Source organism: Girardinichthys multiradiatus, chromosome 6 (assembly GCF_021462225.1).
Source record: "Girardinichthys multiradiatus isolate DD_20200921_A chromosome 6, DD_fGirMul_XY1, whole genome shotgun sequence".
NCBI classification, from domain to species: domain Eukaryota; kingdom Metazoa; phylum Chordata; class Actinopteri; order Cyprinodontiformes; family Goodeidae; genus Girardinichthys; species Girardinichthys multiradiatus.
Genome location: NC_061799.1, coordinates 18,479,175 through 18,503,502, shown reverse-complemented (window position 1 = coordinate 18,503,502; position 24,328 = coordinate 18,479,175). Strand labels below are relative to the sequence as shown.

At 40.1% G+C, this 24,328-nt stretch overlaps 1 protein-coding gene across 1 annotated transcript in view; it reads left to right on the top strand.

Annotated features, from left to right (window-relative positions):
• The window catches only part of epha4b (eph receptor A4b), a 154,244-nt gene that overhangs the window by 17,322 nt on the left and 112,594 nt on the right, over positions 1-24,328 (top strand). The window contains exon 2 of the mRNA XM_047368770.1: positions 13,767-13,831. Coding sequence (XP_047224726.1) covers positions 13,767-13,831 — 65 coding nt within the window. The remainder of the gene's footprint in view (positions 1-13,766; positions 13,832-24,328) is intronic.

Below are 24,328 nucleotides of genomic sequence, written 5' to 3'. Positions count from 1 at the left end.
GCAGTCCCATGCATACAGTACAGACCAAATGTTTAGACACACCTTCTCATTCAAAGAGTTTTCTTTATTTTCATGACTATGAATATTGTAGCTTCACACTGAAGGCATCAAAACTATGAATTAACACGTGTGGAATTATATACTGAACAAAAAATTGTGAAACAACTGAAAATATGTCTTATATTCTAGGTTCTTCAAAGTAGCCACCTTTTGCTTTGATTACTGCTCCGCACACTCTTGGCATTCTGTTGATGAGCTTCAAGAGGTAGTCGCCTGAAATGGTTTTCCAACAGTCTTGAAGGAGTTCCCAGAGATGCTTAGCACTTGTTGGCCCTTTTGCCTTCACTCTGCGGTCCAGCTCACCCCAAACCATCTCAATTGGGTTCAGGTCCGGTGACTGTGGAGGCCAGGTCATCTGGCAGAGCACCCCATCACTCTCCTTCTTGGTCAAATAGCCCTTACACAGCCTGGAGGTGTGTTTGGGGTCATTGTCCTGTTGAAAAATAAATGATGGTCCAACTAAACGCAAACCGGATGGAATAGCATGCCGCTGCAAGATGCTGTGGTAGCCATGCTGGTTCAGTATGCCATCAATTTTGAATAAATCCCCAACACTATCACCAGCAAAGCATCCCCACACCATCACACCTCCTCCTCCATGCTTCACGGTGGGAACCAGGCATGTAGAGTCCATCCGTTCACCTCTTCTGCGCCGCACAAAGACACGGTGGTTGGAACCAAAGATCTCAAACTTGGACTCATCAGACCAAAGCACAGATTTCCACTGGTCTAATGTCCATTCCTTGTGTTCTTTAGCCCAAACAAGTCTCTTCTGCCTGTCCTCAGCAGTGGTTTCCTAGCAGCTATTTTACCATGAAGGCCTGATTCACACAGTCTCCTCTTAACAGTTGTTCTAGAGATGTGTCTGCTGCTAGAACTCTGTGTGGCATTGACCTGTTCTCTAATCTGAGGTGCTGTTAACCTGCAATTTTTGAGGCTGGTGACTCGAATGAACTTATCGTCCGCAGCAGAGGTGACTCTTGGTCTTCCTTTCCTGGGTCGGTCCTCATGTGAGCCAGTTTCTTTGTAGCACTTGATGGTTTTTGCGACTGCACTTGGGGACACTTTCAAAGTTTTCCCAATTGTTCGGACTGACTGACCTTCATTTCTTAAAGTAATGATGGCCACTCGTTTTTCTTTACTTAGCAGCTTTTTTCTTGCCATAATACAGATTCTAACAGTCTATTCAGTAGGACTATCAGCTGTGTGCTGTGTCCACCTCCGGCACAACACAACTGATGGTCCCAACCCCATTTATAAGGCTTGAAATCCCACTTATTAAACCTGACAGGGCACATCTGTGAAGTGAAAACCATTTCAGGTGACTACCTCTTGAAGCTCATCAACAGAATGCCAAGAGTGTGCAGAGCAGTAATCAAAGTAAAAGGTGGCTACTTTGAAGAACCTAGAATATAAGACATATTTTCAGTTGTTTCACACCTTTTTGTTCAGTATATAATTCCACGTGTGTTAATTCATAGTTTTGACGCCTTCAGTGTGAAGCTACAATATTCAGTCATGAAAATAAAGAAAACTCTTTGAATGAGAAGGCGTGTACAAACTTTTGGTCTGACCACAAGTGGGATTTCCAAACCTCAACTTTGGGAACCTAAAGAATGTAGATCCCAACCCTATTAGAAGAGTTTGGACTTTAAATTGATGTATCGAAGTGAGTTTGTAGAAAATTAAAGAAATCCTCAGAGCAGTGTAAGGCTAACAGCTTGTCAGACAGACTCCTCATTTGTGCTGAATTTTAACAATTTAAAACTCAAAATGAAAAAATTATTTAAAAAAAGCAGCTTTGCAGTAATACATTCAGCCTTTCTGTTATCTGCCAATGTCTCCCCTCTCAAAGACTGAAAAAGTGTAACCATGTTTTAACATTCCTCCATAGAAAATCTGGTTGCATTTTGAATAGCTTCTTACATGCTTCCTCTGACTTCATATCTTAACACCTCACTAACAGTGAAACTAGCTCCCTTGCAAATTTCTTCTCTCAGTAACAGTGACCACATCGAACAGTGTTACTGTTAGTACAACCTGGCAGTACTTGCTTATGGTATGTTCACTGACTGAAAAAAGATTGAATTTTTAGATTCCAGCTGGCCAGCCTTGAATTAGAGCCAATCGAGCTGAGAATCGCCTGATTCCTATCACCAGCCGGTTTTTCTGTGCATCTCTAGTGATTTTCAATGTAGTTTTTGACCTCTGCACAGATTTATAGTTCCTATAAACCTGGGCAGTTCCTAAAAACGTGGAAAGAATGTGATTACATCGAGATAGATGAACAGATTTATGTTCAGTATGGACAAAAACACAATACAATGTTGACATTTTTTCCTCATCCTTAGAACAGACACACAAACACACACTCACACACACACACTCACACACACACACACACACAAACACACACACACACACACATACACAGGCTATATGCATACTGGCTGTGTCAGCAGACTGGAAACCATAGGTTATACATTATTGATGAGTGCAATCATTGATTACAAGTAATAAATGCTATTGACAATAGGTGTGAAGAGTGGAGAAAAAGTGTTGATGTGTAGGTTTATGTAAGGCTGTTTTTTCCCAACAGGCTGCAAAATGGCTTTTGAATATGTAATTACTCTCGTAGCACTTTAGATTAGCTGATGGCCCTAAAAAGTGCTATGAGAGGGAAGCTCTTTTCTAAAAACTTCACACTTAACTTAAGGTGTAGATTATCTGGATTTTGGTTCCCAAAGGTTTATAATTATTACTTCTACGAAAATGAGTTATATCTTAATAACATGCTTTGGAAAGAGGTGACTCCATTTCTAGTATGATCAATATCAATACTTTGTGTGCAAAAACTCAGAACACTGTTATATGACATGTTTAAGCTAATCAATAAATGGTTGTTGTAGCAGGCGTGATGGAAGCATTGCTACAATATCTATAAAATCACTTGAGTTTTAACCACTTTAACACCCAGTCAGCTTCCTGAAGCCTACAGAACTAATAATGCCAAAGACTTAATAGATTTGGAACTTTCCACAAGTGGAAAGTTTGTTTCTGCCATTCAGTATCAGTGAGTGGTAGTTTTCTGAACTTTCCTCATTTGTTTATTTGGAACTATAGGTGTGAATGTGTAGTTTTTTGGAACAGTTTCTTGATGTGATTGGCTCTTCTCTTGTTTTTGCCTTGAATCATTAAGCTGAAGCACCGTGGTCCAAGACAAAATGGTTTGGTTCAGAAGATTCTGAAACAGGCCAGCCCTGATTCTCTTAAATGCCAAGTAGCTGCATTCTAATATGTTCTGCTGTTGGAAATAACTTATTGCATATTATCCATATACAGTAGTTTGTCTAATTCACAGTGGATTCAAAAACCTCCACTGATTCTGCTAAATCTTATTCTTATTCTTGTTTTTATTTTTCTATTTTTTATGATTATTACTGTTATGGCAGATGCAGTTAATGGAGACACTTGAAAGCAACTTCATTAATTTGTGTATTTTATCAGCAGCCCAAACCTCAACGGGTGCAACATACTTGCCATCAGAACCAGACAGCAGTGTGGAGTTGATGAGTGAACAACTTATACAGACTCAATATCTTATCAACACAGTTATCAAAACTATGACTATAGTTAGTGTAAGAGTATTTAACATATGTAGTCAGTAACATTGTCATATTAGCAGAGATTTTCCTGACCCACATGCAGAATCACTTGAGGACACAGGCAAGTTCAAAAGGTTTAATAATCTCAAAGGAGGCCAGTTTCAGGTAGTTGCAATCCGGTTCTCAGTCTTGTGGTCATCTGGTAACAAGATCTCGGAAGGAGGGGGTCTAGGCACAATCTGTGGTCCGGCAGTCTGAGGCACAATCTGTGGTCCAGCGGTCTGGGGGGTCAGAAGGAGCAATCCCGGAGAAGTCAGGGTTATCAAGGACCAGTTTCAGTAAGGAGACATGAAAAACAGGGTGGATCTTTAAACTAGATGGAATGTTCAGGAGGACAGAGGTGGGACCAAGTACAGACTTTACTGTATAGGGACCAATGAACCTGGGAGAAAGTTTTCTTCCAGAACCTTTGAGGTTGATGTCCCGAGTGAATAACCATACCTGCTGACCCGGGGTGTAAGTGGGTGCAGGAACTTGATGTCGGTTGGCTAACTTCTGGTTTCTGGCGTAAGTGCGGTTAAGGGCTGCCACCGTCTGCTTCCACACTCTCTTACACCTGCGAATGTGGTGTTGAACAGAGGGAAGAGCAATAGACTGCTCATCCCTTTGGTTGGAGAGGTGGTTGGTAACCCAAAGAAACCTCAAATGGAGATAAGCCCGTAGCTGTGGACACATGACTATTATGTGCATACTCAACCCAGGGCAAATGTGAGGACCAGGAGGATGGGTTGGATGAACACAGACAACGGGGAGCAGCTTCAATCTCATGATTCATCCTCTCTACTTGACCATTAGTTTGGGGATGAAAACTTGAGGTCAAGGCTACCTTAGCTCCTAAAACTGAGCAAAACCCTTTCCAAACTTTGGAGATAAACTGGGGCCCCCGATCAGATAGGATCTCTTTGGGTATCCCGTGTAGTCAAAAAACATGTTTCATTAGTAAGTTAGCTGTCTCAAGGGAAGACGGAAGCTTACTTAACGGGATTAGGTGACAGGCCTTAGAAAAACGTTCTATAACTGTAAGACTGGTGGTGAAACCCTTAGAAGGGGAAAGACCGGTGACAAAATCTAAGGCTATGTTAGACCAAGGATGACCCGGGACAGGTAAAGGCTGCAGTAAGCCAGCCAGAGGCTGGTTGCGTCACTTGTTACAGGCAGGTCTGGATGTAGGTTCTAACATCCTCAAACAGAGAAGGCCACCAGAACGAGCACCTAATGAGTGCCACATTGCGGCTCACACCAGGGTGACAGGAGAAACTAGCAGAATGGGCCCACTTAATGAGACAAGCTCTTACCGAACTGGGAACATAGATCTTGTTAGACGGACCCGACCCGGGGTCTGGTTCGGTCTCTTGGGCTTGCCTGACTTGCTCCTCTATGTCCCAGGACAGGGTACCAACTATACAGGAGGGAGAAACAATGGAACTCACTGGAACCTCTTCATCAACAGAGAACTGTCTGGATAGGGCATCTGCATTAGTGTTCTTAGACCCTGGCCAATATGAAATAACAAAGTTGAATCTGGTGAAAAATAATGACCAGCGGGACTGTCTGGGATTGAGGCGTTTGGCTTCCTGAAGGTATGCTAAATTCTTGTGGTGTGTCCAGACAACAACTGGATGAACTGCCCCCTCTAACCAGTGACGCCACTCTTCAAAAGCTAGTTTAATAGCTAGAAGCTCCCTGTCCCCCACATCATAGTTTTGTTCAGCCGGGTTTAACCGGCGAGAAAAGAAAGCACATCTGTCATCTGATTCTGATTTTTGAGAGAGGACCGCCCCTACCCCTACATCTGAAGCATCCACCTCAACAATGAACTGCTTAGATGGATCTGGCTGAGAGAGAATTGGAGTGTCTGAGAATCTCTGTTTGATGTCTTTAAATGCTGCTTCAGCCTCGGGTGTCCAGCAGAATGGTCTCTTAGTGGATGTCTGACATGTGAGAGGGAGAACTACTTGACTGTAATTCTTTATGAAGCGACGGTAGAAGTTAGCAAACCCCAAAAAACGCTACAGCTGTTTCCTAGTGGAAGGAACAGGTCACTCCAGCACCGCTCTTATCTTCTCTGGATCTGACTTCACCTGCCCACTCTCTAGGATGTAGCCCAAAAAAGAAACAGATGTGCGCGAAATTCACATTTCTCTGCCTTTACAAAAAAACTGTTTTCAAGGAGTTTCTGGAGTACCAGTTGGACGTCTAACCTGTGCTCTTCAAGGGCTCTGGAAAAAATCAAAATGTCATCCAGATACACAAAAACCAACTGATTCAAACAGTCTCTCAACACGTCGTTTATGAGGGACTGGAAAACTGCAGGTGCAATAGTTAGACCAAAAGGCATGACCAGATACTCGAAATGACCAACATGAGTCTTAAAGGCAGTTTTCCACTCATCCCCCTCTCTTATTCTGACCAGATGGTAGGCGTTTCTCAGGTCGAGTTTAGAAAAGATTGTGGCTCCTTGAACAGGTTCAAAAGCCGAGGTTAAGAGCGGCAGAGGGTATTTATTTTTAACAGTTATTTGATTTAACCCCCTGGAGACGAAGAAAAATCCCGCCCCTAGTGGGAAAGTGGATGAACGGATAATTCCAGCGGCCAGAGACTCGTTAATATATTTCTCCTTGCATTCTCTTCCTCGGTTGGAAATATTATAAAGTCTGCTGGAGGGGAGAGTGGCTCCAGGAAACAAGTCAATTGCGCAGTCCCATGGTCGGTGTGGAGGTAAAGACAGGGCTTTCGGCTTACTAAACACCTCTTTTAAATCATGGTACTCCTCAGGCACATTAGATAATTTGAGTGTCTCTTCTACCTTGGAGTCCTTGTTATGAATGGGGTGCACATGAGCCGCCAGTAAACGGGAAGAATGACAAGATATGCCCCATGACTCAACGCGAGCCTGAGTCCAGTTAAACGGAGGATTGTGCAAGGATAACCATGGATAACCCGATAATATGGGGGACTGCGGAGAGGGAAAAACTTATAAAGTTATCTTTTCATGATGGTTGCCAGAAATCACAAGTTCAACGAAAACAGTCTTATGATTGATGTGGGTGAGGGATTTACCGTCCAGGGAAGCCAGTCCAATAGGCTTGGGTAGGATCTCAGTGGGAATGTTGAGTTGATTAACGACATTTTCATCAATAAGGTTTTGCTCACAACCAGAGTCCACAAGCGCCCTAACCGGAAAAGAGTCTTTATCTAGAATAACTGATGCGGGAAATGTTAATCGGGAGGTTTATGTGTTCTGATCACCCGCCAAGACTCCCATTCTCATTGGTGGCCTCTCCCTTTTGGCATGGAGGAACAATTTACCACAAAGTGGCCTGCCTGGCCGCAGTAAAGACAAACCTTACAATTAAAATGCCGCTGTCTCTCCTCTGAAGTTAGCTTGGCTCGCCCAATCTGCATAGGTTCCTCAGGACCCTGGGAAACCTGGGGTTTGGGGATCAAAAGAGGCATGGAGGTGGGTCTTAAAGGGCTCCATTGTCTCCTTTATCTTTTCTGCTCCCGGAGTCTGTTGTCGACCTTAATGGCCAGGGCAATTAAATCCTCTAGGTTCTCTGGTTAGTCCCCGCAAGCCAATTAATTCTTCAGTTGTTCATTTAATGCATGATTAAGTGCTCCTTTAAGAGCTTGGTTATTCCAGCCAGAAGAGGCTACTAAAGTACGGAAGTCAATAGCGAACTTAGCCGCAGTTCGGCCCCCCTGACTCTGCCCCCAGAGTTTACAGGTTATCTCAGGACCTGACTCAGAACTTCCGAAAGTCTGTCTAAACTCTGCTTCAAAATTTTGGTACGTCTGGTTCAAGAGTGACCGTGCATTAAATTTAGTTTCTGCCCATCTGAGTGCTCTCCCCTGAAGTAGTCCCACAACATAAGAGATTTTGGAGGCATGGTCAGGGAATGAGTGAGGAGATCTGCCAAAAACTAGAGAACACTGTAGCAAAAGACCTCCACATTTTCCGATCTCACCAGCGTAATGCTCAGGAGTAGGTGACGGCACCTCCCTCAGACGAGGAACCTCGGCTGGAGACTCAGATGGGCCGGCAGTTGCTCCAGCTGTAGGAGGGGGCTGAACAGAAGAAAGAAGGTGGTTAGACAAACCCTGAAACGAGGCGGTTAGCTGGTCTAACCACCGCACAGTGTAATTCTGTTGTTCAAAGAGCAAATTGAAACATGAATCCTGCTGAGAGAATAACTGGGATGGTTCTAAGGATCCCCTAGCAGGCGATTCTGCTGGGTCATACTGGCCTGATGCTTCTGTCATATTAGCAGAGATTTTCCTGACCCACATGCGGAATCACTCGAGAACACAGGTAAGTTCAAAAGGTTTAATAATCTCAAAGGAGGTCAGTCTCAGGTAGTTGCAATCCGGTTCTCAGTCTTGCGGTCTCCTAGTAGCAAGATCTCGGAAGGAGGGGGTCTGAGGCACAATCTGTGGTCCAGCGGTCTGGGGGGGGGGGGGGGGTCAGAGAGCGGGCAGCGGGCAGGCTGGAAGAGTGGAACGGAGCTTGCAGAGGCAGCACACCACGCCCACCAGCAAAGCCTCTCCGGGAAGACAGGAAGACACACATAGTAGCACAACACAGATTGTAACAAACATTTTCTAATGCAATGTGACACACACAGCTCAGATTCTATTTTACATCACAACCATGATCAACAAAATCTATGCATTGAGTAAAACTAGCGTAAATCAGTTGAAAAAAGAATATATATCAAAAAGGCATAAATGTATTGAACCGATTTGTATATTGGCATACATTGTGTTAAAACGACACATGCGCTTTCTTTTTATCTCATTAAGCTGTGGTTTGGCGAGGTGACACTATATACATCCTAGATCACAAGAATGTGAGCAAAGTGAAGTTTTTGAACAGATAATTTTTCTACTTAATTTAAAATTAGTCTTAAACAACTTTTTTCCAAGAATGTGCTGAGTTGTAAACTGTATTATGGCAACATACTGACAAACCTTATCTCTTTTCTGACTATCCTTGGTAGATAATTATACTGGGAAATGTGTAACTCTCCACTCTCTTTTAAAATCATATATGATTACACTATTATGTGCTATTTTTGCATAGTTCTCTAAAGCGCTGGACCTCGAGGGAAACACTCTTAATGGTCTAGTTGCTCTAAATACATGCACAGGCTGGTCTACTCTGACCTTTTGCTGTCGGTTTCATCCCCCTCATGCAATCTATTGCTCTCTCAGCTTAGCTACGCTGTGCAACGTCTCTGTCTGCTGAACTGCTATGTGCGAGCACATGTAGACATATGACGAAATACTAGGTGAGCTAATGCACATACACTTCTCTCTCCATAGCATGGCAGCCCACCCTGCTGTCATGATGTGTCATAAAAAAGGGTGTCTGATGAACAGCATGAGCCCCACGAGCAGAGAAAGAGAAAATGGAGCAAAAAAAAGTAATTATACATATCAGCAGTACAATTACCTTTCATTGTCTATAAGTGCTTAGTCAGATAAGCAAAGGTTTATTACGCTTATGTCACTGCTTTTCTCATAAATTTCATTACAACTTTGGCTAGGAACTTTATTTCATTACAACTTTGGCTAGGAACTTTGAGAGATTTTGAGAGATTTATGGCCCCCCGTACCTCTCTGATGACTCTCAGTCCTTATTAGCTCAGTATCACATGTAAAACAGTTCGATATGAAGACTTTTTCCCACCAAGCATTTTCTGGTCTGACACCAAGTATGCATAAGATCTCGGACGTGTCTGTCAGACGTTCGGTTTGAGTTCACCTCAAGTACACGTGGACGTCCGCGTAGTCAAGTACTGCAGAGTCTGTAGGAACCTTCAGATGTGACCCTGCTTTTGCAATAGCTGCTCCAGAGTTGTGGAATGATCTGCATTTCCATGTCAGTCAGGCCTCTTCTCTTTCTGAGATTAAGAATCTTCTTAAAACGTATTTATTTGCTGAAATCTTTGGCACATTTTAAGAGGCTGGTTCTATTTCTAGCTTGTCTTGTTTTCTTTTGTTTGTTTATATCATTTGCATATGTATAGCACTTTATGGACCTTTGTTTATTTTAGAGCTCAAACGATTTCTCCAATGATTTGGGTACCTTGATTAATAAAATTCCTCTTGGCGAAGTATGTGTCTCTAAGTTTCATTAAATTCGGTTAAAAAGACTTCAGCAAATAAATATGTTTTAAGAAGATTCTTAACAATGCTCTCACTTCCACTAATGATAGCCTACGCTGCTGATTCGTGGATGCCACTGCTGCAGTGGCACCCCCTGCCCCCCCACTTCCGCAACTGAGTTACATGTTTTTTATAAACTCACGCTACGAAAGCACACCAGAAAGACATATTTTCTCATGTGCATGTGGTGCACATGTGAGCGGAAATTAAAAGTGAGGTTTGATATATAAAAAATAGTGTTTATTATGTTTGAAGTTAAATTTGCAGTTTTATATTTCTTCTCTGTATTTTCACTATAAAACAAACTAGAACAGTGTAACTTTTAAGTTCACTACAAAAGTTCTATTTTATCTGGATAACATTATGCCTTTTGGTCTTAACAAATCTCTTGAAAAATCCAGAATGCAATATGCAAAAGACACACTATTTTTACTACAGAGGCAGCTAGCACTGTATTGATGTTCCTGGGGTTGCAGAGCTACAGATATCATCGCAGGACCATTAACTTTTAACTTTAATCTGTCTCTCACCAGCAATGTGATTTGTGAAACCTGAAAGTCAAATTTTGTTCTTTCCCGGCTAAAATGTGGCATTTGCTGTGTTTTGGACAACTACACCCAATCCCCTAGTTATGTTTCCTAGAAAAACAAGGCTTTCGCAAATAGGATGATCTATCTAGGCTTTTGGCTAGTTAAAAATGATCTGTCTGAAAGTACGCAGCATGTACATCCTTTGCAATGTTTCTTTGTACACTAAAGATTGGCTATGTTATTGCATTTTAAGCAATACATTGTTGATTTTTTTTAGAAAAAGGAATCAAATTATTTGTTTACTTGCATTTCTGCTTTCATGTATTTAGATTACTCATAAAATAAGCTTAAGTAGTTGAATGAAAAATCTGCAGAATGTGCCAATTTTTGTATGCGATCACTCAATTATTCGTCACATAATCAATAGGTTATTCGATTACTAAAATAAGTGATCGTTTATTTTAAAGTGCTTTATAAATAAAGGTGGTATTGTATGACAAATTTGATTCAAGGTCAGGGGGCTGAAGGTATTAGCCCTAAGAATTTTAATAGAGAACAGATAACCTGGCAGAAACCACGTTGTGTGATTGAGAGAAAAACTGAAGGAAGAGAGAAGCAGCAGTCTCTGCAGATGGATGCTGATTAAATATTGATGGTCAGACGTGTTGATTAGGAACGTGCCCACTCACCTAAACAGACAATAACAAGCTGCATGCACAGGCCTTGAACTTTACTCTACAACTTGACCAGGTTTTTATTATGCCTCCCACATGTCTTAGTGCCTCTTTGTTGTCTCATTTTTTGTTTTCACCCTTTAGCAACTTTTCTCTATTTCCTCATCTTATGTCACGTTGTGTATATTCATTAGTCTATTGAACTTAGTGCCACAGAGAAATTGCCTGCATTCAAAATTTTTCATTTAATAGGCAAATATAACCTGAATAAATACAAAATGCAGTTTTCAAATAATGAATTTATCTGTTAGGTGAAAATGCTGTTTAAACCAACCTGACGTTGTATGAAAAAGTAGTTACCCCCTAAACCTAAATTGGTTATTCCATCCTTGGTAGCAACGACTGTGGTGAAGTGTTTGCGTAACTGTCAGTGAACCTTGCTCTGGAGGAATTTGACTCACTCTTCTTTGATTCATTATTTTAATTCAGCCTCATTGAAACGTATTGGAGAATTAACAGACTGTTAAAAGTCACACCAAACCATTCCAATCAGATTTAAGTCTGGACTGAAAGTCCAAGAAATTCAAAGGTGGACTTGCTGCTGTGATTTCAATTAAATTAAATTAAATTAAATTAAATTAAATTAAATTCAGTTAAATTCAACTCAACTCAACTCAACTCAATTCAAATATACTTTATTCATCCCAAAGGGAAATTGATGTTGTAGCTCATTTTAGACAGTTTTATACATTTGTGGTTCATTGTCCTGCTTCATAACTCACATATGCTTCAGCTTGAGGTCACCTACTGTTTGATGTTCTTTTTCTATAGTTCAGTGTTAGTTTCATGCCATATGTAATGTACACATCACCCCCAAAAAGTTTCATTTTTTTTCTCCCTAGTCTAAATAATATTTTTAAATAAGTTTCATGTTCTGTGTTTTCTCCATTTGTGGGTAATCACCCTCACTGTGGTTTGTTGCAGTGTGAAGGTGTTAGAAATTGTTTTGTAACCCTTTCCAGATGAATAGCTGTCAGAGATTTTGTTTTTATCTGTTCTTGAATGCATTTAAATTGGGAAATTATGTAGTGTTCCTTTTTAAGATCTTTTAGCTTACCGGTACTTCATGTTCTCAGATATTAATATTTTGCAGGTCTGGCAGTAATCATGCTTAGATGTGGGTAGTGAAATTGAACTCAGCTTTCCAAACAATGTTTTTAATCATAGTTAACTCATGATTTACCAAGGTTGGTAATTACCTTTTCACAAAATACCATGTTGGTTTGGTTAGTTTAACTTGAATGTTAATTTAAAAACTGAATTTTATTTACTCATGTTTCTCTTTTTAACCTATAAATTTGTTTGAGGATCTGAAACATTTAAGGACAACAAAAAAAAGCTAATTACAAAGAAGAAATCTTAAAGGAAAAAAATACTTTTTTTTTCACACCACTGAATTTTCTCAGAATTTTCACATCTTTTTAAAAACTATTTTTATTTGTGCTTCATTTTCATGTCTAAAATGGAGAACAATGGTAAAAAGAATAAAAGAAAGTTAATGGGCACAAGGTAGCTGAGAACTTGGGCATCAATACATAACACAGTGGCTACATCAGAAGAAAGTAGGGAGATAAACGTCTCCAGCTCAAATGTTACTTTAAGGAGATGCGCTGCAGATGTAAATCGATGCAGCAGGAAGTCTCACTTTTCTACATGAAATCTCTTTGGTTTAACTTTACTACAGTAAAATTATGTTGTTCACACCACTCCGTCTACAGTTAGTTAAAGTAGATCTTTTTAGGCTCTAATAGTCACTAATGTTACACATGTACTGGTTGAAAGGTAAGTCAAAATACTGATAAGCAGATGGAAGTCATCTGCTCTCTCTCTTTCATTTGACTCAGACATTGAGATACAAAAATGTGCACCTGCTCATAATTTTCATAGGTGGGAGGAATGTTTAGAGTAAGTGAATGTTGATTTGATTGAATACTTGGATGCTGGCAGAGATTTTGTGCTGACAGAGGACAGATAATAAGTGAAAACTGTGTCAAAACAATGAATTTGTTTTACCTGATAAAATGTATGCTCACAAACGACCCCGTACAGTGACAGTCTGGGTGCTGACTCCTCTAGAGTTGTCTTTCATGAATCTCAGACACTTTTCCTCAATCAAAGAAACGTTGGGGAATAGCAAGCCTTGCATTTTAGAGAGGCTTGAGTCTAACAACTTTGTTTTAAAATCATTTATATGATTTGGAAAATATTTGAAAGGCAATTGGGATTATTTACGATTTTTTACTTTGAATATTTTTAGCTTTTTGGGGCTGTGTAATATGAAATATGACATTTAACAGTGGGAAAAAGCAGTCTTGTGTTTGCGATGTTTTTTTCACTGACTGTCTTTGTTTGAACTGTAACAACTGCTTTACAGCCACCATAACTCCGAAGTTAAAATTATACGCCAACACTGCTTGTGATTCCACTGTTGGCGCACTACTGAACAACAAATAACACCCTTGTATGACTCATTCAAACATTTTGAGAGCATTTATGTGGACTGTTTTTAGGGGAACATAATGTTAGAAAGAAAAACAACATATCTATATTTTGTTTCTTGAACATAACTGCTAACACGTTTGTTTTATCCTCTTCTGTTGTTGCAGTTACTTTGTTAGACTCCATGTCAGCACTGGCTGACCTTGGCTGGGAGGCTTACCCAAATGAAGGGGTAAGTATCTGCTCTAAACAGACACATGTACACACCAACACACACACATCCTAATTTTTATGCTGGAGCTGCCACCAAAAGTATAAACTCAAGCAGGTTGTGTTTTCCTTCTTGGGAAACAGGCATGAAGTTAGCAGTAAAACTGGGAAGTAGTTAAGAGAGCAAAGGGTTCTTAAGCGCCAGATGCTAAAATTGGGAGCCCGTGGGAGAAATTTACGAATTATTTCTGCTGTGCTGAAACGCACTGGCGCTGAAGCATCAATTCCTAACGGTGCTGTAACGTTTGGGATGAAGTGAAGGGACCAATGTAGGGGTGTAAATATTCTTACATAAGAGAAGATGGAGTGTACAGGTTTCTGGTGTTCACAAGAGCAACATGCAGGGGACAGGGGTTGCATAACTGGTCTTTTTCAGGCACAGGGACCAGGGGAGTCTGGAGTGCGGTCACCATGACTCAGAAAATGACAACCAAGAAGGGAGTAGAGGAAAAGAGCGAGAACACAGGGAGGGAAAGCTTCAATACAGGGTGCGTTCAATAGAGCAATATCTATATGTCACTGTAGTGCTGTAGCTTGCTGAATGGCTGAGGATTCATTCTTTTTCCTCTTGAGTTTTATGTCTTCCTCTCCTCCATCTCTTCCCCATTCAGCCTCAGTGTGTTAAATTGCAGGGTGCCACACATGGTTTCATGGTTTTGTGTAGCTGAGAGGCAGCTAAAGTAATTCAACTCAATTCAAAAATACTTTATTAATCCTAAAGGGAAATTAAAGGTTGCTGTAGCTCATATTATGCTGGTTTCTTCAAAGAGCAGAGCTAACAATCTTGTTTTCTTAAGCATTCAAGTGTGTAAAGTTCTCCTAAGTTGAATACTCTATTTGTTGGGTTATATCATAGTTGTTTGTGTTTGCATTCTGTTGCATTCACTGGGATCAATTCCTTCATGAGTGTTGAAGAAAATTATGTAAAAATTGTTTCTTATGGTCCTGATACATATCTGTTGTTAAACAAATACCATAAATAGATCCTTAATAATATCAGCTGGGACTTTGCTAAAACAATAGTAAACAAACTCTCAAACTTTACTTATTTTTGGGATCAAAGAAATGAGCAACAGTAGAAAATTTTGTAAAGTGTTAATTTTCTTGGCTGTTCTCTTTGGTTAAGTGTTCCATGCAGCCATGGCTATTTTCTAGAGGCGTATTGTCCAGTTCACAGGACAAGGGGAAAGACAATATTGGGTTAACAAGAATGAGACCATAAAAGAATTTAGCAATATTTGGGGAAAGTAAGAATAAGAATTTGTTTTATTCAGAAAAAAAAGTTTCACAAATTACAAACTGTAACTGTAAGAGTCTGTAATCAATAAACAATAATCCAGTCCAAGTTTGAGTAGTCTGAATATTTTGGCTTTTTATGATAAAATGGCAGTTTTTGTAATCTAGTGATAGTGCCTAAGAGGTGTTGAAAATGCTCCTGTATACATGTTTTCACAGATAAAATTAAGAGTTCATAAATCTCAATGCATTTAATTAGGAATCTCTATCCGGTATGTGGAAGTAATAGCTATGTTCAGTACATTAGAAAACTCGGATGAGGCTCCTTTCACAGATTAAAAGTAGCCAAAAAAAAAAACCTTTAAGGAGATATTAAACATGCTTTTCATTAACCCCACATTTCTGTTACAAAAATGTTTATTTTTTTTGGTCTGATGTAATATTCTAATCTTAAATGTTCTGTGTTCATTACCTGTTAATGGAAAATTCATCAACAGAAATAAAGGCTTGAACACATCAATCTGTGCGTGTAATTAATAGATGTACTCTGTTTCACTTAGTGAACTGAGTTACTGAAATAAATGAACTTTTTCTAATATTTTAATTTATTGAATATGACTGAGCAGTCTACATGCTTTGGATTTTAATCTAGATATGATTTAATGCAATACAGACTTAAAAAATCAAAAAAGTGAAAAATAACTTGGGCACAGCAATGCCCAAACAAAGCTGTCTCACATCAATACAATGTTGTGGGACATTCCCTGACATTAGCAGGCAGACGCAAGCATGTATGATCTGATTTATTTTTAATTGCAAGAAAGGAGACAGTAATACACATTCCGCCAGTGCTTCTAGGCAGTTATAGAATGTAAGGAATGCTGAAATTTGTGGTTGTTAGGTCCTAGGCCCACTGGGTTTTCAGTTAGGTCCTGGGCCCAGTGGGTCTTCAGTTAGGTCTTAGGCCCAGTGGGTCTTCAGTTAGGTCTTAGGTCCAGTGTAAAAACCTTTAGGATCGAGAAAACACCATAATGACATCTCCATTGTTTAAAAAAAAACGTGTTCATTTACGTTATTTATTGTCAATCAGTCAGTCATCTTCTACCGCTTATTCCATAGTGGGTCGCGGGGGAGCTGGTGCCTATCTCCAGCAGTCTATGGGCGAGAGGCGGGGTTCACCCTGGACAGGTCGCCATTATTGTATTATCATTATTTCACCATATATTACTTTTAGTAATATTGTAATATGGGATTAAATGGTAAATGGACTGAATTTATATAGCACCTTCCTAGTCATACAGACCACTCAGAGCGCGTTACACTAGAGCCACATTCACCAACACTTCAGGGGCCCATCAACATATGGCAGGAGGAAGCTGGAATCCAACCCACAACCTTCTGATTGCAAGACGACTACTCTTCCTATTGAGCCACAGTCGCCTTAATTTGTATTTAGTCAGTCAGTCATTTTCTACCGCTTATTCCATAGTGGGTCGCGGGGGAGCTGGTGCCTATCTCCAGCAGTCTATGGGCGAGAGGCGGGGTACACCCTGGACAAGTCACCAGTCCATCGCAGGGCAACACACATACAACCATACACACACTCGTTCATACACCTAAGGGCAATTTAGAGTTACCAATTAACCTAACAGGCATGTTTTTGGACTGTGGGAGGAAGCCGGAGTACCCGGTGAGAACCCACGCATGCACGGGGAGAACATGCAAACTCCATGCAGAAAGACCCCAGGCCAGGAATCGAACCCAGGACCTTCTTGCTGCAAGGCAACAGTGCTACCAACTGCGCCACCGTGCAGCCTGTATATTTGTCTTTAATTTGTATTTAATTTAGTGTAATTTAAATGAGAAAAAAAAAAATGGGAACTCAAAAATCCTTTTTTTTTCTGACCTCAAAATAAACATACAGCGTTAATGTTTAAACCACTCACCTTCATATCTGGGACCCATCCTCATAGCTTACATTTACAAAATCACATGCTCACAGGAACTACATGCTCCTTACAAGACAAACTTCCCTTTCATAAGAAATTTTATAGCGTTTTAACATTTTGCCACCACATTTTATCACACTCTCACTTTGTTCTTACTATTAGAGCCTTTCTTTTATTTTGAGGACTCTAATAGAATTAGCTTTAAAAGTTTGCTATCACTTTAACAAAAAATAAAACTGACAAATTAATAACAAAAGCTAAATACAGACTCTTCTCGACACCTAGTTAGTTGAGTACTTTTCATTCATCCAAGACTTGTTTTCTGCAAAACAGTTCCCTGAAGAGTTCATTTCAGTTGTTGCATGTCTTTGCCAAACACTGCAACTTAACAATTTAGGCCTTAGAATCAGAGGTGGATGCTGGTCTTTCAAGGAGGGGAAGCTCAATTTCAAGATCGCTGATTCGCTCATTTCGCTGTCAATGAAATAGGGATTCAGCCTCAGACAGATCATCCAATCATCATGCAGAAGCTGAGCGTCTGGGCCAACTGAGGCCAGCCCACTGCTCCATAGACCCCCCAGAGACGCTGAGCGTCCGATGGGCGGGACAAAGCCCAGCATTTTTGCTTCGCTATTGAACTCACTGTTTAAAGCACTGTGAATCTGCGGGAATGAGTGAGAGGAAAGCCACATCATTACCACTGATAAGAAGTTGATTCTGAACAAAAGTTGGGCACGTTGCAGCGCATATTTAGTCAATGACATGTACACACAACAGCATATATTTGATCACTTAGTTTTTGACATTTTAGGGGAAGCTGAGCTTCCCTTGCAGTCTTAGAGCAACCGCCACTGCTTAGAATACATTTCAGAGCTCAGACCTCAAGTGTTTCAGGGGCTGACTTTTATGTGCAGTTTATGAAGATTTTAATAGTTAACGGGTTATGGGAAAATTCAATTCAATTCAGCGCCAATTCACAACACATGTTGTCTCAAGGCACTTTACAACAGTCAGGTACATACATTCCAATTAATCCTAATCATTGAACAGTGCAGTCATATTCAGTTATTTATTCAAATTGGATAAAACGTTTTTCTATCTAAGGGAACCCAGCAGATTGCATCCAGTCAGTGACTTGCATCATTCACTCCTCCTAGATGAGCATGTAGAGACAGTGGACAGTCACTGGCGTTGACTTTGCAGCAATCCCTCATACTGAGCATGCATGTAGCGACAGTGGAGAGGAAAAACTCCACTTTAACAGGAAGAAACCTCCAGCAGAACCAGGCTCAGTGTGAGCGGCCATCTGCCACGGCCGACTGGGGGTTTGAGAGAACAGAGCAGAGACACAAAGAGAACACAGAAGCACTGATCCAGGAGTCCTTTCTATGGGAAGGAAAAGTAAACGTTGATGGATGTAGCTCCTTTAGTCGTTTCTTCTAGAAAGAAAGAACAGATAAACTCTGAGCCAGTTTTCAAGGTTAGAGTCTGAGAGCACATATAATTAGTTACAGTAAAGCTCAGTCAATTGCCATGTCTAGGAGAGAGAAAGGGTTAAACACTGAAATACAGGGTCATGTGGATCATTGGTAGAGGGTGAGCATTAAGTTGTTGCCAGCAGAAGCTCAGACGATTCCCCTGTCCAGAAATGTGTCACAGGTAGACACGGAGCCAGGCCAGGTGTAGCTTCTAGGAAGAGAAAAGAGAGAGAACATAAAGTTAAAAACTGAAATAACATCAAATAATGCTAAATTGGAGAGTAGTGTGAGAATGTAGTGGTCATTATATCCTCCAGCAGCCTAAGCCTATAGCAGCATAACTACAGAGATAGCTCAGGATAACCTAAGCCACTCTAACTATAAGCTTTATCAAAAAGGAAAGTTTTAAGCCTAGCCTTAAAAGTAGACAGTTTGTCCATCTAGAGCCCACTGATGGCCATTGTTATACTAAAAACCACAACGAGTCGGATACCTCTCTCTGTCAGATTGACCATAACCATTGGAAAAGAGAAGGGGTCATACAGGTAGCAGAAATGGATCGTGTCTTTGCACCTCAACCATAACTGAGCCGGTTTACGCTAAACCTGACTCCCCCTTACTCCATCCAACAGGGAGGGAGTAAGATGGAGGTAAAAATAAGGAAGATAGCTCAGGATAACCTAAGCCACTCTAACTATGAGCTTTATCAAAAAGGAAAGTTTTAAGACTAGCCTTAAAAGTAGACAGGGTGTCTGCCTCACGGACTAAAACTGGGAGCTGGTTCCACAGGAGAGGAGCCTGATAACTAAAAGATCTGCCTCCCATTCTACTTCTAGAGACTCTAGGAACCACCAGTAAACCTGTAGTCTGAGAACGAAGTGCTCTGTTAGGAACATATGGAACAATCAGATCTCTGATGTATGATGGAGCTAAATCATTAAGGGCTTTATATGTGAGGAGGAGAATTTTAAATACTATTCTGGATTTAACAGGGAGCCAGTGAAGGGAAGCTAAAGTAGGGGAAATATGATCTCTCTTTTTAATTTTCATCAGAACTCTTGCTGCAGCATTTGAATCAGCTGAAGGCTTTTAACTGCATTTTGTGGACATCCTAATAGTAATGAATTACAATAATCCAGCCTTGAAGTAACAAATGCATGGACTAGTTTTTCAGCATCACTCCTGGACAGGATATTTCTAATTTTGGCAATGTTCCGGAGATGAAAGAAGGAAATCCTAGAAACCTGTTTAATATGGGATTTAAATGACATGTCCTGGTCAAAAATAACACCAAGGTTTTTCACTTTATTATCGGAGGTCAATTTAATGCCATCCAGGTTAAGTGATTGACTAAGCAGTTTCTTTTTTAAAGTCTCCGGTCCAAAGACGACAACTTCTGTCTTGTCTGAATTTAGTAGCAGAAAATTTATCCAAGTTTTTATGTCTTCAAGACATGCTTGTAGTCTATCTAAATGGTTGGGCTCATCAGGATTCATGGATAAGTAAAGCTGAGTGTCATCAGCGTAACAGTGAAAATATATTCATGCTGCCTGATAATTTGACCTATTGGAAGCACATATATAGTAAAGAGAATTGGCCCAAGTACTGAACCTTGTGGTACTCCACAATTAACCCTGGAGTTTAAAGATGATTTATCATTTACATGAACAAACTGGAATCTGTCAGACAAATAAGATTTAAACCAGCCTAGGTCTGTTCCCCTGATCCCTACAGCATATTCCAGCCTTTCTAAGAGAATATTATGGTCGAATGCATCAAATGCAGCACTGAGATCTAACAGGACAAGTACAGACACAAGTCCATTATCTGAGGCCATAAGAATATCATTAGTGACTATCAGCAGAGCTGTTTCAGTGCTATGATGAGCTCGGAAGCCTGACTGAAACTCTTCAAACAGGTCATTGCTGTGTAAATGCTCACACATTTGATTAGCAATTATTTTCTCAAGACTTTTAGATAGGAATTGAAGATTGGATATTGGTCTGTAATTTTTCAAGTCATTTCAATCAAGTGAAGGTTTCTTAAGTAAAGGTTTAATTACAGCTACCTTACAAGCCTGTGGTACATATCCATTTACTAAGGATAGGTTAATCATACCTAAAATGGGGCTGGTAATCAGAGGGAACACTTCCTTAATAATTTGGTTGTGATTGGGTCTAACATACAAGTTGAAGGTTTAGATGAAGCTAATATTTCTGATAACTCAGGAAGCTCCACAAGATCAAAGCAGTCCAAACACAGATCAGGTTCTGCAGTTATTTCCAATGTTGTCTCACTTGCTGAGGATGAAGTAATCATCTTCGGGAGTATGTCAAAGAATGAATAATTACCTTCTTTTTCAAGGGGGCTGCATTGTCTAATGCACCACGCAATGATGAAGTAACACTATGAACAAGAGAATCAATTTGTGAAGGGGACGAAACAAAATTATTGCCCTCCACTGTGTTTTTCTGTGATAATGAGGAAATCAAAAGTGGAACAGATTATTTAAAGGTTGTTACAGCATTGTCTGATAATGATCTACTATAATGAAATTTTCTTTCAGGTGTGTAGTACTCGGTTAAATTAAACTCAAAGGTTATTAAGAAATGGTCAGACAGGACAGGGTTATGAGAAAATATTATGTCTTTACACTCAATGCCATATGTCAGCACAAGGTCCAGAGAATGAAGACAAAGGTAGGTAGGTTTGTTAATGTTTTGAGCAAAGCGAATTGAGTCTAAGATAGCATTAAGCGCTATATGTAGGGTATCACTTTCAGTGTCAACATGAATGTTAAAATCTCCCACTATAATAACCTTATCTGTATTTAACACTAAATCAGATAAAAGGTCTGAAAACTGATCTAAAAATTGAGAATAAGGGCCTGGTGGATGGTACAAAACAACAAGCAGAAGTGGTTTTAGTGCTTTGCAATTTGGATGAGGAAAACTAAGGATTAAATATTCAGAAGAGTTGTAGCTATTGATTGGTCTGGGACTAGTCAATAAATCAGACATCTGCACATATTCTTGGTGCTCCCTCTAGTCTGCTGTTCTAGGACTCCTGTCTGTTATTGATTGTTGTTTTGTACCTTTATGGGGCATGCACACCTTAGTCCACTATATTCCCACAGAGATTGACCATTAACATCTCCCCAGAGTTATTACACAGAAGATAGGGTGATGGTGATACTGGAAAAAAATAAAAAACAACAATAAAACTTTGTCTTGGTCATAGGGTTTGCAGGACTTTGATTTTATGATTCTAGCTGGAGAAACTTTCCTGTATCTCAATCTTTCATCCTAAAACAATCATTTTGGTCCAAACAAGCCACACACTTGGGATTTAAATATCTTACTTGTAATTTTATCTTCTATTGTGGGATAATAAAACACAAGCTGTCTTGTTAAATCTAAGGTATGAAAAGACCAAAGGTGAAATATTCATTTGTTAGAGTGGCCTAGTCAAAGTACTAACTTAAATTCAATTCAGATTATATGGCAGAACTTGAAAGTTGCTGTTCATGGGCAATTTCAATCCAATTAGACCAAACTTGGGTGGTTTTTCGAATAGGAACGGGCAATGTGTGGTGCTGAATACAAAAACATCCCACTGTTTTCAGATTTTTGTTAGTAAAAAAGTTTGAAAGCCATGTAATTGTTGTCATTTATGGATTTATTTGTCAAGTATGGACTACTTTGTGTTGGTCCATCACACGGAGTCCAAAAAAACAAATTAAAGTCTGTTGTTGTAATGTGACTAGTGTAAATAGTTAAAATAGCGTCAATACATCTGGAAGGTAATGTAAGTGAAAATAAATGGTTTGTCTACAGAAATATATAAATTGATAGATTTGCCAGGGTTGTGAGAAGCCTCTGTGTTTCATATCAGAGGATTATCTAGTTGACCTTTGAACCATAATCCTGAGGATTATGCCCAGTGAGAGCCAATTCCCACTAATATGTGACCAGTGTCTACATGAGTTAGTCCAAAAGGACACTTGACCCTCACAGGTCATTGTTAATCCAGGTTGTGCTGGGCCGGATATGGCCGAGACTCAGCGGAGCGACCCACTTCTGTCATTGTTTGGTGGGGGATGTTCCTTGTGAGAGACATAAAACAGAGATGTCCTAATGATGTTTGAAAATAGGAACCCCCACAGCCTCTCAATTCCCCATAGGCTCCTCAGCCTTTTTTTTTCCTCTGATGTTCTATCTCTGTTTTTCCCCAAACTTCTCATTCTCTGCTAAGCCACAGCTTGTAGGGCAATTATCTCCACATAGGTGAAGCCATCAGATGGTTGCAAAAGGGTGGATATTAATTTAAGCTTGTGAGTGGTTGAACTAAAACCCCAATCTGACATCTGTGCTTCACTTCAAAGCAATCGGACGAGCTTCGGACTGATGGGCCGAGAACACAGATTATTATTTTTTTTATTATGAACGTTAATTAATGTTTGGACAGAATAAACACTGAACAGTCTGAAGATTGCATGTGTGGTATTTTTGTGGACGTGGGCTCTGAAGAACAAAAGGAGCGTTAACTCTTGAGCCTCTCCAAACATTTCCCAGTTGTGTTTGCAGCTTGCAGGCTTTCTGTTCAGCAGCTGTTGTATCATTGGCAGATATTGGGGGCAACAAAGTTGTTTCACACACACCTGTGCTTTACACCAGGAAAAAGTGATGATGAACAGACTTGCCAACTAGGGAAATAAGACGCTCACCAGGAAATGGCAGTAATCCAGCCACTCCAAACTCTGCTTACAAAGAAATAAACAGAGACATTATTATAAAACCCTCTTTATCCCTCAATGACTATTCCCATAAATGCTTTAATCACCAATCCCTTGAGGCTCAGCTCTGTGCGTTTGTGTGGGTGGATGTGTGTGACCGTCCTGTGATGTCCGACTGCTCTCAGCTCTGCACAGATGGGTCTGTTTAGCTGCCAGGCGCCTGTAATTTACCAACACTTATTTCCCCCCTCCCTTCTTCTATCCCTTTTTCTTTCTCTGTCTTGTGTTTTGTACTTTTAATTAAATCGAGTGTTGCTGTTCACAATGGCTATCATTTTTGTGCATATAAAGTGATTCAACTTGTACAGTACTTTGTGTTCTCTTTAAATGTTTAAGTTGCTGCTGGAATTGGGTGTCTGTTTTCACTTTTTCTTCCTTAGTCTGTCTGTCGGATTCTGGTGGAAAGCAGTTGAATCAAAAAGGAGCTGGTTTTGTTTGAGCTCCAACTCATACACAGATGAGGTTGAGTAGATTAAAATCATCTGAATATTTTCAGTGAGCTAGAATGTGTGTGGGTCTGTGTGTGTGTGGATGTGTTCTAGCATTAGGGTCTCAGAGGGAAAATGCATCAAAATTTCTGAAGTGTTGGGGAGCACTCACATCAGATTAACTTCAAACATTTAATCTCAGCTCAGACTCAGGTTGTCTGAGGGTAGCTTTGCAGCCGTGTTGCTGTTTTGTTCACATTATTCTATTTTGACATTTTTATTTTTTTTCACTGTAAAAAGTTTTTCAGTTATTTTATCTACCATCACACTTGTCCATTCTCACTCCCATTTCCCCTTTCCTGTCAATACCCCAAACTATACTTTATTTAAAAAAAAAAAAATAGTTCAGGATTTTTGAACTGAGGCATTGTTACAAGGTTATAAGCAGTCAGCCACGTACCAGTAGTAGGTTAACCCTCGATCTTTATTGTCTGTAAATCCAGAATTAATTGGACCCAGAGGCTGAAGCTAACAACTCATCCTAAACAGGCTAAGAAGGAAGTGGACTTCTAC